Source organism: Symphodus melops (assembly GCF_947650265.1).
Source record: "Symphodus melops genome assembly, chromosome: 11".
NCBI lineage: Eukaryota > Metazoa > Chordata > Actinopteri > Labriformes > Labridae > Symphodus > Symphodus melops.
The window spans coordinates 15,712,080-15,726,404 of NC_136701.1; the positions used below are offsets into that span (position 1 = coordinate 15,712,080).

General features: G+C 40.6%; 1 protein-coding gene across 4 annotated transcripts in view; it reads right to left on the bottom strand.

Moving 5' to 3' along the window:
* gabrg2 (gamma-aminobutyric acid type A receptor subunit gamma2) overlaps positions 1 to 14,325 on the bottom strand; it is a 48,780-nt gene that overhangs the window by 12,271 nt on the left and 22,184 nt on the right. For all 4 annotated transcript variants that reach the window (XM_079355058.1, XM_079355057.1, XM_079355056.1 and 1 more), the window contains exon 6: positions 13,758 to 13,895. In XM_079355058.1, the coding sequence (XP_079211184.1) occupies positions 13,758 to 13,895 (138 nt within the window). The remainder of the gene's footprint in view (positions 1 to 13,757; positions 13,896 to 14,325) is intronic.

The window sequence follows — 14,325 nt, forward strand, 5'->3', positions numbered from 1 at the left end:
GTTGCTTCAGTGCATGTGTGTTTGTGTGAGCGACACCGGAGCTCTGCTAATGACCTGGGCGATGCCAAGGCATGCTCGCCAGGGTCAACAATACTTACAGAAAATTGTTAAGTCACCACTTCCTGTGACATGACTCGGGGCTGTGTGCAAGTGATTAACCAGTTCCTTTTTGCATTTTTGTCTCCACAGGCTACTGATGATTTTCCTACCCGACAGAGGGTGGCGAGATGATGTCACAGCAAACAAGGCACAGTATTGTCATGGTGAGTAACTGCGGCAACACAGCAGTGTGATTAAACAGCAGACAGGAGGCTGCAGAGTTTGATTGCCTTGTTGTTAACATTGTAGCGAATGTGACGGAGACAGATGATTATCCCTCCCTCAGACACACTAATAGCTCTCAAATTATTGAGAGCAAGGCTGTTAAGAGGATTTATGACGGATAGTAAGTAGCTGCCACAACTGTTTTCCTTACTATTATTTAAAGACTTTGAGAGAAGTTCAAATTAGGAAAGCCGGTTCCAATTAAAAACAATGGTCTTCTGTTGAACCCCCTCCCCCTACACACACACACACTCACACACACACACAGGAACAGACAGATTTTAGCACTTTAAAGAGACAAACCAGTATTAGTTGTTGAAAAACTTCCTTGCCAGATTTTTTTTTTTTGAAAATTTAACAAAAACTGATAAATATTATGGCCCAGTAAAAGTTAATCACCTGAAATAATGTAGGTATTATAGTTTGATTTTAGCAAAGTGGGTTGTGTGAAATGCATTTACCACCTTGTGGCCTGGTTTTACTTGTTCTTCCCAGATGCTTTATTAAATTACAAACAAAAGACAACAGAAATGACCATATAGAGGATTATAAAGTTGATTTTTCGGTCAAGTTTGCAATCCAGTCTCGATTACACCCAGAACAAAAGCAACAACAAAAAAAATGCATTACCTTTTCTCTTATTTCACTCTATTTACATACGTTTTCTCTCTCCCCATCATCTCCTTAATTCTTCTCCACCAGAGTTTGTTCCCTTCATGCCATGTAATAATAATAATGAAAAGCTGACACATTCACAAACCTCTTGTCTCGCTTCTCTTTCCGTCTTGCTTCATTTTTATCTTCGTGTTCCAGCATACCATGTCTAAAAATGGCTTCATTATTTCTTATTCACACGCTCACAGATGCGATTCTCACTCATTACATAAGCTCCATGTCCTAAAAATGTAGCTCACGCTCCTCACCCCATGTTTAATATATCAGCTCTTTGGACTTTTTGTTTTCTGTTTTGGCCAGGTAACACGGCTCGCCTTCTCTAAACAGTCACAGCACACACTTATTTGTACAACATGTGCTTCCCTAAAAAGGAAAGATGAGATGTTATTCAAATTAGATGCATTTAATTCATGGTAAGAAAGAACAATGGCGGATAGAAATACTCTTAAGGCAGTGATAGAAAACTACAGTTAAGATACAATCTTTGCATTTACCACTAGGGTGTTTGGGTTTATCTATGTGTATGCTCCAAAAAAGAAACAAGGGGAAATTTGTATACATCAATGGATGGAGTGGTCACTGTGTCTGAAGTGAAGAAAAACAGCAAGAAGGAGACGGACGGGAAACATGCAGTTGTACTCAATACTCTTTGAATCATTCATAAAAAAAACATTATTTAAACTACAGCCATTTTACATTTTATCTTTTCCCTCCTGCTTTTACAGTTCACTGGTGAAGAGTACAAAAAGTCTTTTTACAAAGAAAAGCCCTCGTTTCAGTTTTGTTTGTTTTTTTTACAACTTAGAGAAGACGCACAGAAGGCTTCAGTATGGCTATGGCTGACAAACAAGCAGAGTCTCACAAAGGAGGAATGATTTCACAGATCCGGCCACATTTTTTTTATTGCAGAGAAATGTGCTTCTGCATTAACGCTACAACTATACTTAACTAAAACATCAACAAGGTCCCTCATCGATGAATCACAGAAAAAATAAGACATAACTAGTGGTCTTTACTATTAGAACAATATAAATTAAATTCAAATTTGATGGATAAGCCCAGACAAACACTGTGTAATCCAAGACAATCATGCTCATGGCTTTGTGCTCTTCCAGATTAGAGTTTTTGGATCTCTGGTTTTAAGCTTTCAAATCTAATTAATCAGATTCAACATGCTGACGGAAATGCCCCAAGATACAGTGCTGATTTATGCCTGCACATGCTCCTACTGATGTCAGTTTCTTTTATAGAAACCAGAGAAAAATCACAACACTTTGCCAGAAATGCACTTCAAGAAAATAACATGCACTCTCAAAGAAACAGTTATTTTCCCAGTGCAAATATGCTGCCTCCCTTTCAGGTCAGACATCATCACACCTACCCGGCATGAATATTAACAAAGCATCCTCTCATGGAGACTCATGAGGAGTTTTCATAGCAGTAAACACCCTCATAGCTTTGATATGAAATGTACACTTAAGTGTATCCTGTGCTTGACTTACTCATAAAAGGCCTCTGACATGTTAAAGAAAGTATGAACAGGAAAACGACACGCTTGGCTCTTTTCATTGACTGCAAGGTAAAAGGTGATGTCAAACATGACAGTATTTCAGAAAATGAAATGTATTGAAAACTTTCTTAGAATTTAGGAAACGCGTTGTCACGGTGTCATTTGATTTATGAAAGCGGCTTGATCCCTTTTGACTGAAATTCAGAGATTTGGCTTCTTATGAAACATATTAACCCTCCAACAATGCTTTACCGCTGCTCCCGGACTGTTCCACCGCTGCGCTCTTTCTTGTGGTTAATTACTTTGAAGCCCTGGGTTGATGAATATTACACAAGGCTAATACGCTGAGTGAGACGAATATCTAGGACCCTTGAACAGAACTTTAGAACTCTTTATTGCACAATGAGGGGCTCGGCCATAAGAGCAACTGCTCCGTTGAGTGGCATCAACTCTGAACTGCTTTGAGCATCCAGGGCGGCTTGGTCCAACTCGTCTCAAGAGAAAACTGTTAAGATTGAGGTAGAGTATAAACTTAGACTCCATGCAATGTGAGGTTTTTTTTTTTTTTTTAAGATCACTCGTTGAACACGAACACCATTAAAAGAAATACTGCACATTTTCTAAGAGCTGCACACCTTCTCTTCAGCTACAGTACTTGTGCAGGAGAGCTAGCTCACGGTGAGTAAGCCTGTGCACATTGAACAACATCTCAGCAACATGCATTGATAGTACGCATTTTCATGGACTCATTCATCTTGATAAATTTGTGGCTATATCTTTTAATTGTGTCAACCATGTGAGAGTAATTCTTTTAGGTTTGTGAAGCTATGGTACACATGTGTAAGAGAGCTCATTACCGTAGCAGCAGAGTTACATTTGGTTTACAGCCAACTGTCTTCTTTGTTCGAGCCTTATAGAGAAGTATACTCTGACATTTGAGTCAAGGAGTTGAGTTCTTCATGCCTTATACAGAGTCAAGTATTTGTGGGCTGTCTTTCTATGAGAATATAAGGAACAATGTGCAGAAGAATACTGTGTGGCCAGTGACTGCTGAGTCCTGGTCCAGCACCAGCATGCTGAAGATCTCGCAAGCTGGTCTCACTATTGTGAGATTCTGAGCAGCATGCCAGTAACTGCAAGGTTCTGGTCATGAAGCATGTTGTCAATCATTGTGAAGTCTTGGTCTAGCATGTCTGAGCTATTGTCTGTTATGTTATGTTATTTAGCCATGGCTAAATAAATCTAAGATGATCCACAAGTCTGTTTGATAATGTCCTCCTCATTCATTTAACACAGAGGAACCCCCACCTTTCATGCATCAATGTAAATAAGACAGAATCAGCATGACTGTGGTTAAGGCTAAGGTTTATGCAACAGCTACAGTGACATGTAACCTTGGAAATATTTTACAAGTAGTGGTACTTCTTTTTACTTTTGTACATCCACTTCAAAAGATGCATGCAGGAGTTGGGATTGAGTTCATTGTAAAATATTGTAATTCTACTTATTCTTTCAAATACTCTTACCCTCTTCTTTGTATGGCAGAGCTGGGTCAACACACAGCTATCCGTCGCAATTACCACTTTTTGTACATTCATTTTTAAGGCTCGTTGTTACACATTTCCAGAATCCATGATGCGCAATCTTATTTCTTGTCCTGGCTTACTGTACAACAAGCAAACAAAAAAAGGCTGCAAAAAGATTTGTTTTTTTCTTTCATAATAAATTAGCCAGAACTATCTGAGACACTGCTTACTGAGATAAGGTAGAAAATAAATGTAGATGATACAAGGCTCTTATTTCCACATTCTCTCATGCAGATACATTCATCTCGGCCGTTTTAGAATAATAAAGTATTGGTAGTATTAGAAGTTTATTTAAGTGGCAGAACAACCAGTCAGATCAGAACCTCGGGCTCTGACACAATGGTCTGACATCAGTCTTCTTCATCCATTAGAGAATACTTGTGGTTCTAATGACAGTCGCACAAGCAGAAGTCAAGAATCACACACACCTTAATACACTGACTGAGGCCGCATTTGAACTGCTTCAGTATTGGCTGAACGTCCTTTTTTCTCCATTTTCTTTTAAATCTTTGCATCTCTCCACCCCACGACCTCCATCTTTTTCGACTGGCAACTCATCTTAAAAAAAAAAACAAGAGCTAGCAACAACCTCATTTATTTACATCCACTTGTTCTCCCCATCTTTCATCTCTTTTTTTTTTTTTTTTTCCCAAATTAGATGGCTTTAATCGTGTAGTCAATATATTCAAGTGCCCTAGTTAATCATCCTGAAACTCATCTTACCACTACTGTTGTGCTACGGAACGAGTTGTGATCATTAAGAAGACAACAGCATTAGCTTTAGTAACCTCGCTCACTGCCTTCAATCCATATTCCTGTTTACTTCATGGTGTAGTCCCCTTCCAAAAATAATGGAGCAAACATCTATCCTGTGCACTGAGAGGACTGACAATCTGACATCAACACGAAAACAAACAAGAAAATCCATTTGTCCAAATCTGAGCTGCTTATATACGTACGCAGATGATGGAGGTGATGGAGGTGATGGAAGGGGAGGAAAACAAGAGCCTTATTTTCCCAGAGCAATATCTTCTCCGATGGCCTCTCACCAGTCCCTGTTTTCAGGTTTTAATTACTGGCTTATTAGACTGTCAACTATGAGACAGAGAGAGAGAGAGAGAGAGAGAACGAAAGAGAGAGACAGAGACAGAGACAGGAAAGAAAATAGGGCGCAGGAACACACTGGGCTCGAGAGAGAGAGAGAGAGAGAGAGAGAGAGAGAGAGAGAGAGAGAGAGAGAGAGAGAAAAGAGCTCTTTTCTGTGAGTGGAGACGGTGTGGAGTGTGAGAGCGAGGGATGGCTGTGGGGGGGTTGCGTGGAGCAGACACTCGTAAATGTGAATGCCTTTAGTGTGTAGGGCGGGATGGTATACGTGTGCGTAGAGAATGGAGGAGGAGCGTAAATTGGTATTTAACTTCATGAGAGGTGGATTCTGGCTGAGTCGGAGCTTTTTCTTTTTTTTTTCCCTCCCCATACCTGCTCATCACAACTACCATCGAGGAGCATAACAGAAAGAGAGAAGGTGCTTGTGAAGAGAGAGCATTTCGTATCAATAACGTTCAGAGCATTGTTCCCGTGCTTCTTCACCACAAATGACTGAAAGTCCTCTGATAAACAGCTGCAAAGCATTATTACAGGGATAAAATTACTGTTTCCATATTCAGCCCTATACAGTCATGGATTACCGATTGTGCAGCAGTCATGTTGTATTTTATTTTACCCCTGCGTCTGTTTTTTAAATATTTTTCCTCAAAGGTTGATTGGATAGACTCTGAATGAAATGAATCACACAACAAAGCACCTGTCAAATGCTTCGTGTAGAATATCCCCCCCAAAAAACTTGTGATACATCCGTGGAATTAATATTTGTTCCTCCTCCTCATGGATCTTCATGTCTCTCTTTATCTATTTCTGAGGACCAAGTGTTACTCATCAAAACAATTTATGCACCCCAAACCGGAGTTTGCAGGTGATTCATTTGATCAGGGATGTCTCCGCAACAATAAAAAAAAAAAAAGAATTTGCTGTTATTGCTTTTTGTCTCCCTCTATCTTTTTCTTGATTAAACCAAGCGGGTGGTGACAAGCATTCTCGTCTCGGTGGCATCCTTTTTTTTTTTTTTTTCTCTCCCTTTTATTCCGAGGGATTTGATAACACTTTCCCTTTAATTTGCTTTGGATTTCTATTAAACTTTTTATTTGATGTGACCGTTACAACGATCCCCATTTGGGGCTTTCACAACCCTCCGAACGCCGAGACAATATTGCCACACGCATGTCCCAGTCCTCTTTTAAGTGGATCAGCTTAAAGGAACAGTGTTTCTGTTCGACAGTGCGGTGACATCACATATTCATGAAACTAAATGAGTCCTTCCTCACCTCTGCAATAACAACGACACGTCACAACAACCGCTTCACAGTTCTTCTCTTCTACAATACTCTCTTTTTAAGATCAAAATCTGAAGGAAGGAGCAACGGAAGCTCCACTCGGGTGGAATGAAAATCGTTTCACATCCTAAGGACTCAATCTTTTTCATGTGAATCTTTCCCTTCCGTTATTTAGCTCCAGCAGAACTGTATCTATTCTCGTTGTGCGTAAGAGTGTGTGGGAGTGCAGCTGAGGATTAAATTATGGTCTAAGTCTCCATCCGTAGCCCTGAGTGCCTAAAGATAGCAAAACAATACACTCTGCCATGCTTTAAGGGAATCCGTTGGCTTGTCATAGAGTGACTGTGCTTACATGAGTTCTTTTTTAATATATATATACATATATATGTATATGTGTTGTTTTTTTTTGCTGACTGTTTCCGCTCATCGGGTCACTTCCTTTCAACTACAATGCCTCCAGATTCGCCACATCAAAGACTCATCTGCAAACTGTGGAGCTCTGTAATCGGAAGAGGGCCACTGATGTGTCCTTAGGCTTTCTCCACTCAAACTGAATCACACAGGCGGACGCACACAGACAACAGGGCTGCACGCCATGGCTTTTGGAAGGTCACTCTAAGAATAGCTTTCAATACATAAAAAAAGAGGCCAGAACAGGCGGAGAGCACACGGAAAATGTGCATGGAGGCAAATGGACACACGGGAGCATGCACTGATGCATGGGCACAGGCGCAGACCTAAGCACTCCGAATGCTATCTAATGCACAGAGATATGTGGCACCAGCTGATGCACGTAGCGTACAGGTTTAGCTAAAAGGACACAGAAACAGCTAGCTCACATCTCACTTAAAAAAAAAAGCCCACTGCCTGCTGGGAGAGGGATGCTGGTTGCAAAGACAGAAAAGAAAGACAGCAAATGGCACCAATTCCCTCGAAGCTTACTGCAGAAGGAAAAGCTTCTTGCTATGCTTGTTTTTTTTTAAGATCATTTATTCCTCATGTCTTCTAAAAAAAAAAAAAAGGCTAACGACTGCAGATAGATCTGTGAGACAACATCTGAGAGTTTAGGAAAATGCAGCACACTGGCAACATTATTCAGTGGCTTCAGACAAAGAGACTAAAAACTCAGCGCTCATTCATCTTAGTTCCACCAGCACAACAGAGTATATCTCCTGTTGTCACATCTCTATCAGTCCAATACTTGCCGTCGACTACAAGGGGTTCGAGAAAACATCCATTCACTTCACTCAAGAGCTTTTTTTTTCTTTTTTTTAATTGTTTCTATTTATAAAGATAACTTAAATTGCTCATCTTTAGCATGAAAAAGTGACATGAAGATAAATACCACAGACACTGTGATGAATACCAGTACCTGATGTTTCACCATATTTGTTTAAAACTAGCATTACATTTGCCCGTTATTACCAGTTAGATTTCCTGAAATGACATTTAAAGCCTTATTAACTGTATTGTGTTACATCATTATGTTGTAGAATTATTACCTCGGTAAGTGCGAAATAACTTTAATTTCAGCTCTACCTTGTATTTATTGATAAAACCAAATTCAAGGTCTTTTTAACCATTCCAAAAGGCCTCCCCGATTTTTTTGCACATTGACCATGTCAGGGGCCAACATAAAATCCTCTGACATCCATATTGAAAACCCAACAGGTTGTCTGCCACCATTTTTTTTGTGTAAAACTGAATGGCTCGATTTCGCGCTTCACAGGCTATTTTAACAAACTTGCCTGAGGACGTTCATAGACATGTTGAAGGTCTCCCGTTGTTCTCTGCCTCATGCTACATAGAAGGGGCGTGGCCACGGCATACTGTCGAACCTTGACGGCTCTGCGCCCCTCTTTTTTTTACCTTTCCAAAATGACATGCATGACAATTTTTTGGCACATTAACAACGTCCGGACCTACAAAACAAATCCTCTTGCACTCATAGTCGGATTCGAAATGTTGATCACTGATGTTTTCAGTTTCGTTAAAGTGAAAAAAAAAAAAAAAAGCTCTGACAAATTAAACCTTTTTTTTTTCTTTTTTTTTTAATTTACGAAACAAACCCTCCTCTGGTTTGGAGGAATTACCAACCCCCCCGTCATGTGCCTGCTCCTCCTCCTCCTCTGTTCTCTCTCTCGCTCTTCCTCTCTGCCCTCGTCTGCACTCTGATGATCATCCCTGAACTCCAGCCTGGCAGATGGGTGGGAATGCAGCTCCTAGCATCAAGCTGAACCAAAGCCACTGAGGGGTTAAACTTCAAGCAACGTCAGCTGTGTACCTCCTGCTCTGCTGTCCCACATTCACCTCCTCTCTATCTCTTTCAGATTCTCTTTCAGGCTCCTTGCTTGTCATAGAACAGTGAAAGTGATTTATATATATATATATATATATATATATATATATATATATATATGTATATATATATATGTCTAGCCATGAGATTGTGTGAGTGGATGAAAATGCATGTATGTGTGTGTTTGTAAGTTCAGGTAAAGGCTTCCAGGCAGTCCTGATGTGAAGTGACATGTTAAGAGAGCAAGTCTTTGGACACAAGAAGAGAGAAAAAATAAAAAGAGACATCGCCTTTATAAAAAAAAAAAAAAAACCTACAGCACCACTGCATCAAGGCAGCAGATGGCATCTAACTGCCCCAACCACTGTTTACTTCCGTATTACGTATGTAATCTCGATTTGTTCTTTAACTGTGCAACGTTTTGTATTCAATATACAAACACACTATGAACCCAGATATGTTCATTTGGGAGAACAGAACGGAGACGAGTTAAGCCTCGGAGACATCGCCTTGTCACATAGTGTGAAAGAGAAGCTCTACTTCTGACTATTTGCGTGAGTCGTCAGGATCAGACCAATTCACCTGTCTGCTTCGCTTACGGTTACGCATCCCTCTGCTGCCTCACCTGACCCGCTTCATCTCGCTTTCACTGATGGTGATGCAGCACAGCGCTTGAACTCGAAAGTAACCAAAAAAAAAGAAAAAAAAGAAAAAAAGAAACAGTATCTAACTTTAGCCTTACAGGGGCAGGGCAAAGACATACAACCCTTTAGCTGGCACGGATTCAGTGTCTCGCTCCTGAAACAATGCAGTGATGTACACAGCAGCAGAGGGAGAGTTTGGCCCCGGGGTCGTCTGGTTGGAGGACAGTCTCACAGCTCAGTGCTCGGTACAGCAAACCAAGATTAGAAAGTGCAGCATTGTTCCGAGCGTCGTTCACAGGTCAGTGTGCTTCAATATCTATAACCAATATTTGAACTATTTCCAAGGCCTGTTTAACACAGATATGCATCATTTATAGTTGAAAACGACCTTACCAAAGTGTGGATCGCCGCATGAGAAAAAAATAACTCAAACATAAACACACACATTGATTTGGATATTACTTAAACATGTGTTTTGACTGGATCGGGAATACAAGCGGATATAGTCAAACACAATTCTTTTCCCCATTAACCGCAGGAAGAAATGTAAAAGTGCAGATTAGTTTTTTTGTTATCTTAAAAGCACCTCAACCAGACTGTAGAGCTAAAAAGTCAAAAGGCAGAAAGGTACAGATCTAAGTGGTACACCGAAATCAGTCGTAAAACGGTGTTCATCAAGGATGTGTCCACGCTCACAATGCAAAAATAGGACGTCATAATGACACAGCATTTTAAGAAACGACGTGCCCATTTCCAGCGTACTAACCACACAACAAGTACTTGAGATGACTGCGTAATTATAAGGCCCTAACTGACTGCTTTCTGAGACAGATGTTGTGTTCATGAATCACGAAGCAGGTCAGATACCCAAACTGACTGCGAAATGAGACAAGAGGTCTCTTAGCCACAGTCAAGGTTCTCTGCTCTGACAAGAGAGCAGATGGCTGTTGGTGGGAATAACAAACCAGATCAGAGAGAGAGAGAGAGAGAGAGAGAAAGAGAGAGAGGACGCGGCAAATTCTCCACTCCAGCTCATCCTCCTACGCAGATTGCCTTTTCATGTTGTCTCTTGAAAACTGTTTTGATTAAAACAAAAAGAACATTTTTTTTTTTCCCTTTTTCCCAAATCACCTCGCAACAGTGCAGTTCAAGCATTTCGGTTTGCACAACGCACATGCTCTGTACATGCCAACGTACTCCCTGCCTCCCTGAGTCGTGGGAGCCTTACGTAGAAGTGACACTCGACACTAGAATTGGGACGAATTATACAACGACTGGGTGAACTCAGCTACTCCCATAGCTATGATGTGTTCGAGGGCATACGAGCGCGTGTTCCTGTGTGTTTTGGCTCCAGCTCAGTGTATTGGCCACCCATGAAAAAGAATCTGACTCCCATGTACGTAACTACATTAAACTTGTACAGTGATATATATATATTTTTTTTAACAAATTGAATGATAATAAGATGAACTCTACGCTCCATGTTGAGGACATTTGCCTGGTGAAAAAGTGTAAAGGAAACGTGCACCTTTTTGTGCAACTTGATGCAAAACAAAACAAACACACTGACCATCATTTCTTCTCATTCTCTAAACCTTTTTTTTTTTCAATAAGCGTTATATTCACTAATGAGGTTAAATTGTCAAAGTAGTAAACACTGTATACATCACAATGACAGCAGCTTTCTCCCTCAGGCAGACGCTCCAAAAACAATAACTACGGAATCTCGATTGTTTCTCTCCTAGGGTAAAAAAAAAAAGAAGGTATTTGATGAGTACCTCAGCTACCAAAACACTGGAAGTCAATTCAGAAAGTAGGCTGAGCTTTCATCTCCATGTACGCCATAAAGCTGGGACTGCATCACAATGTAAAGCACCCTTGACAATTTCAAAAAGCATCCGAACAGAAGTCCTTTCACTCTACTACGCCTCCTTATTACCGCTTGCAGGATGTCCTTCTCTCTAAACAGTGAAAGGAAAGCAATACACTAAACGAGCAGACATGCTGAGCTGCAAATCATAGTAAGAATAATGACCCCTCTGCGAATGTCTGATACAATAACTTTACTTTCTGGAGCCTCTCAGCCCACAGTAGATTCCAAACAGATGGAGCACAGCCAAAAAAAAAAAAAAACCTCCCCTGCTGATCAATACGCACATAACAGAGAGATTAGGACACATTGAATAACTCGTAATAAATGGAGATGGAGTTGAAGCTAACAGTGAACAGATTGCCCTGGTGTTTTGTCGAGGGTGTATATCTGCCTCTCCTTTCCAAGGGCAGCATGTGACATTTTACACATGAATAAAGCAGGAATCAAGTCTATTGTGTGTATGTAAATGTCTCTCTGAGTCCAGTCTGTCTACAATGAGTGAGAAGCATGAGTCTCGCTGGCTGTGTTGTTGTCGGAGCTGTGTTTACAACCTCGCGGTTACGTGGACCTCGTGTATAAAACCTGTTTTAGTCGAGGGCTGGAGAAACGATAAAAAAAAAACATACTCGCAGCTGATTGAAAAACTCGTGAGCATTTTTTACATCACAATCAGTCCGTTTACATTTACGTGCAGTGAGAATCACTGTGTGGAGAACTAAAGAGCATTAGCATTAGCCGGCTAACGCAACAACGCTGGCAATTGCAACTTGAGCCAAGGACCAAATTGTCCGTCGCTTTCGCCTAACGGTGCTTAATTATGGTGTTTTCCCGTTTGATTCGTTTGAATGTGTGAGGAGGGGGGTTGGATGGGAGTCGCTTGAAACTGTCGGAAGCTTTAGTATGGTGTCAATGTGACGAAACAAAGTTTGTTTTCATGCTGGTGCTCAAGGGCCTCATCTTCCTTGCAAAAAGTCACATATTCGTCCTTTACTTATGACGTTGTAAGTAGTGCCCAACTAAACACCAAACTGGCTTTATATAGCTCTCAAAGCGTCGTAACAGTTGGCAATATTATGGTTCCTGTGCCAGTATATTAGATTGTCATTTAAAACGTTAAGTCACTTCTCCTCTGCTCTAATGAGAACAAAATCTCTTTTGGCCAAAGTTGTTCTCTGCAATCGTTTTTCTTTGACTCACACCACAAACACAAGCAAAAATATTGACAATTAATTGCAAAGAATTAAATATGTTCCTCACTGGCATCTCACGAATGTTAAGACAAATAAACATATGCATGCAAACCTGGTTATGGCACTGTCACTGGGAAAGCAGCTGCTCTTCCTCAAGCAAAAACTCACATTCCTGCATCATTTAAATGGAATCTCGCCAGCTTTTGATTAAACTGATGGATGAATTATGCACATCTCCCAGCTTATTATCATGTAAAAAGAGGCTACAATTGTCTCGTCACTCGCGTTTATTTTTCATGTGGAGGATCAGCGTGCCCCGACTAATTTGAGACATGCAGAGTGATCGATGCAGATATGTTCCCTCAGGTGATTTGTGCTGCTCAATGTCTCATCTCTCCACTCAATCGAACTCTCAAATAAATTGCGTCAAAGTATAATTGTAGTCCATAAATCATTATCTTTTCAATTACAAGTATCCCTGAATACCTCAAACAGGCACCTTCACGGTGACGATTATCTGGATTAGTGGATCTAAGCTGTACTGAAAGATTCTGGTGCAATCCGGGTCAGGAAGAGTTAAAATAAGCCGTCAAGATATTACAACCATTAGACATTTAAAATGATTTCTTAAAGACATGAGTTTCAGAATAGGATCAAAGAATTCTGTATGAAAAAAAATAAATAAAAAATACACAGAGCTGAGTGCCCTACATAAGTGATGCTGTGCTGGAGGAATAGCATTTATTACAGATTATTCATAGGTATGTTTATCGCAATCAACGTTTGTTTCCCAATTCCTGTAAACCCATGAGTTGCTGTGATTGTTAACAAATCAGACTTTCAAGGTGAAGGGATGTTTCCAGCCAGTCAATGAAAGAGACTTAATCCTTTCTGTTCTGTAAAGTGTTTAGAGTGCCAGGCATGCGCGGCGCAGCCTTATAATAAAATATATATTCCCCCTCGGATTTTCATTTATAAAATTCCACTTTATCATCACATTAGGACGGTTCAACTTGCAAACTGCTTCCCCCATCCGATTATATCCATCAAGCACGGCAAGAGTGTCGTGTCATGCAACATCCGGAGAGGCTCTGTTTGGTTGCAGCAATCATGTGTTTCCCAAGATCACTTAACACATGACTGAAAAATGACACATGTAGGATGTCAGTGGTGAAGCGCATGTGTTTCCAGTCAGTGTTTGCTGACTAAGTGTGATAAAAGAGATGACGTTTTGTTGGGGGAAGGTAAAAGGACAGCTTGTGCTCTTACCTGAGACAGTCCTGACAATCTCTGAGGTGTTCCTCAGGCCAACGAAGGAGAACTGGTAGAGCCTCCAGGAGCGAATGTCCCCGACCTCAACTGAGCTCCTCTTCCACTTGTACACAATCTCCTCTCTGGGGTAGCCATCTGAAAGGGTAAGAACAGCATGAGAGGAGAGGCATTAACCCTTTATAGGGCGAGTGACTATTTTTGGTCATTTCCGTACACATTACATATGGCCACCCTTCTGCACCTCAGTAAGGTCGAGAAGCATGTGATCCTCACTCAGCCAATCAGAAGAGATCGCCCTATGTCACAGATCCTGCTATTGTGGCATTTGAACCAAATATGGTAACTTTGTTTATTTTTTCAACATGAAATGACGTTTTTCTGAAAAATGTTTTCACAGAAATAAAGTTCTGTTATGTCCCCCAATAACACTCTGAGGTTGAATTTTTCAATTTCAAAGTGCAAGTGATGGAACGTCATCGATATTCAAACAAAAGCATAGAGCATAGATCTGTTTTCATTCGGTGTCATCTGTATACCAACGTTGGCGAGCAAGTGTGAAAAAAAA